The following is a 2,391-nucleotide window of genomic DNA, read 5'->3' on the forward strand; positions in this document are numbered from 1 at the left end:
AAAAAAAAATAAGTTTAAAAAAAAAAAAAAAAAAAAAAAAGCTTGAAGAGTTATTGGATTACCATACTTTGAAGATTATAGTAACGGCCAACTCTCGTTCGACGTAGAGAAAACTTCCGGCGTAGCATTCCGGGGGTAAAGACGAGCATTCAACGGCTAATAACTGCTCCAGACCTTGCTTTTCCGAGAGAGGAATTGGATTATGAGGATCATAATCCAGTGGATTCATGTACTTTGTTTTTCTATCCATAATTTACTAGAAAGAGTTAGGAGGAATGCCAATGCGTTTGGCAGAAAAGAAAGTGAAAGAAAATGGTGGATGATCGATGAGAAAAGGGATGGGAACATCTTCTTGTTCTTTTAACACTGGTTTCTGTTTTTTATTTGCTTGAACTATTTTATTGGAGGGAAAGATAAACGGCCTCATTTGGGTCCGGTAATTTCCATACGGCAACGTCGCATGACAAGTAAAGTGCAGCTGATTGGTGGAATATTGGTGCTAGTCCAATTTTGGGCTTACTAATTGGGCCATTTCATAAGTTTGAAAAAGAATAAAAAAAAAAGGTAATTTGCACCGGTTGTCCTTTTAACTGTTTAGTAGGTAACATTTTAATCCATCTTCTTTTAATTTTAGCAAACCTATTTCTGAACTCTCAACACTTTGGCAATTAAATCCTTTCCGTCTCATTTTGTTAAGTTTTTAATAGAATCATGCAAGTGACCCAGTAAGGGCTCTCTTTTTTAATAAAAATACCAAAATGCTCTCAAACTACAAAAAACAACTCAATCCTGAAGAAGAAACCCATATTAAAAAAACAAACCATGAACGTAAAACCCATATACTCTCTGGCACTAGCCATCGTCATCCGTTAAACCCCCAACCCACCGCAGAACTAAAATCACCACGCAATCAAAATCGCAGAAACCCAATTGATATATTCAAACAAAATCATAGAACAACTCTTTGGACTTAAGAAAGACAGACGCTCAACCAGTAATGGTTCATTTCATCCAAAGGGATTGCCTAAATTTGATTTGAGCGATGAAAAAAAAATAGATTCCCACACACACTTAAAGAAAATTCACACAAATCACATGCATTAGGCAAAGCGTCATGGAACAATTATCCCACGAAGAGAAACATCAAAGAAAGAATTATTAAGAATAAGAGAAAGAGAGACCATCATCCAAATCTCTAGCCAAAGCATGTTTTCAAATTTTGTAATTAACCTCAATCACGAATAAACCCAGTCAAAATTCATACCAAATGATAAAAATCCAATTAAGAAATGGGTGGTCATAGACTTTGTAGAGAGAATCGCATAGTGCGAACCCCGCGCCACTTTTGGAACCCCTTCCCACCACCTCCCATGCACAGCGTAAACTCTCTCATCCCTCGTCGTCGCGAGATTGATCCGCCCATTCCCCACCGTCACGAGATTGAGTTGCCCCTTTTCGGTCATCGCCAGATATAAGTTCCCACTTCCTCCTCCGTTGCGAGATCGAAGTCCCTTTCCTCGTAGTCGTGTGATCCAGACACCCCCTCTCCCGCCAATGGTTTTCTCTTTCTTTCATTTTCTTTCTAGGTTTTTGAAGTCTGCATATTTTTTTCTAGAAAGTATTAGAAAGAACACTACACGATTTTTTTTCTTTTTTTAAATGAATTATGAGTTGGGTATTGTTATTTTACAAATTTACCCACTTGTATTGGTGCACATGCATTGCATGTGATGCCTTCCGTTAAAAATTTAAAGAAATTTGACAGAAAGGACTTAATTCTTAACGTATTAAGAGTTCAGGGATAGTTTTATCAAAATTAAAAGAAGAAGGACCAAAGTGTCACATATTAAAGAGTTAAGGGACCAACGGTGTACATTACCTTAAAAAAATAAAACTAGAGAAAATAAAAGATAAACCCCTCAAATAGGTACTCCAATCTATTTCTAACCCCCCAAAATTAGCTCATTAATTTTTACTCTTTTCCAATTAAAATAATGAAAATACTAAAACTAAACATTTGTAAAATTCCAAATTTATCCTCAATGATCCATTGGTAAATTATAAGATATGTCAGCGATCTTCTATCGCTGGCGCCTTCGGCCGACCGGCCATAACCTGACATGTTATGATCCATAACTTGACAGATTACACCGGCCATCTGTAGGTCTTCACCCATAACTTGATGGGTTATGATCCATAACTTGACAGATTACACCGGCCTCTAGCAGGTTTCTGGCTGGTCGTCGGCCATAACCTGACAAGTTATGATCCATAACCTGACAGATTACACCGGCCACTGGTGGGTCTTCAGCCATAACCTGAAAGGTTATCATCCATAACCTGACAGATTACACCGGCCACTGGCGGGGCACCCGGCCTAACCCGGCAGCA

General features: G+C 38.2%; 1 protein-coding gene across 1 annotated transcript in view; it reads right to left on the bottom strand.

Moving 5' to 3' along the window:
• LOC21390040 (putative cyclin-D6-1) overlaps positions 1–229 on the bottom strand; it is a 2,074-nt gene extending 1,845 nt beyond the window's left edge. The window contains exon 1 of the mRNA XM_010108540.1: positions 68–229. Within this exon, the coding sequence (XP_010106842.1) occupies positions 68–229 (162 nt within the window). The remainder of the gene's footprint in view (positions 1–67) is intronic.
• Positions 230–2,391: the final 2,162 nt, after the last annotated feature.

The sequence above is a fragment of the Morus notabilis genome, unplaced genomic scaffold, assembly GCF_000414095.1.
Source record: "Morus notabilis unplaced genomic scaffold, ASM41409v2 Scaffold1007, whole genome shotgun sequence".
Taxonomy (NCBI): Eukaryota; Viridiplantae; Streptophyta; class Magnoliopsida; order Rosales; family Moraceae; genus Morus; species Morus notabilis.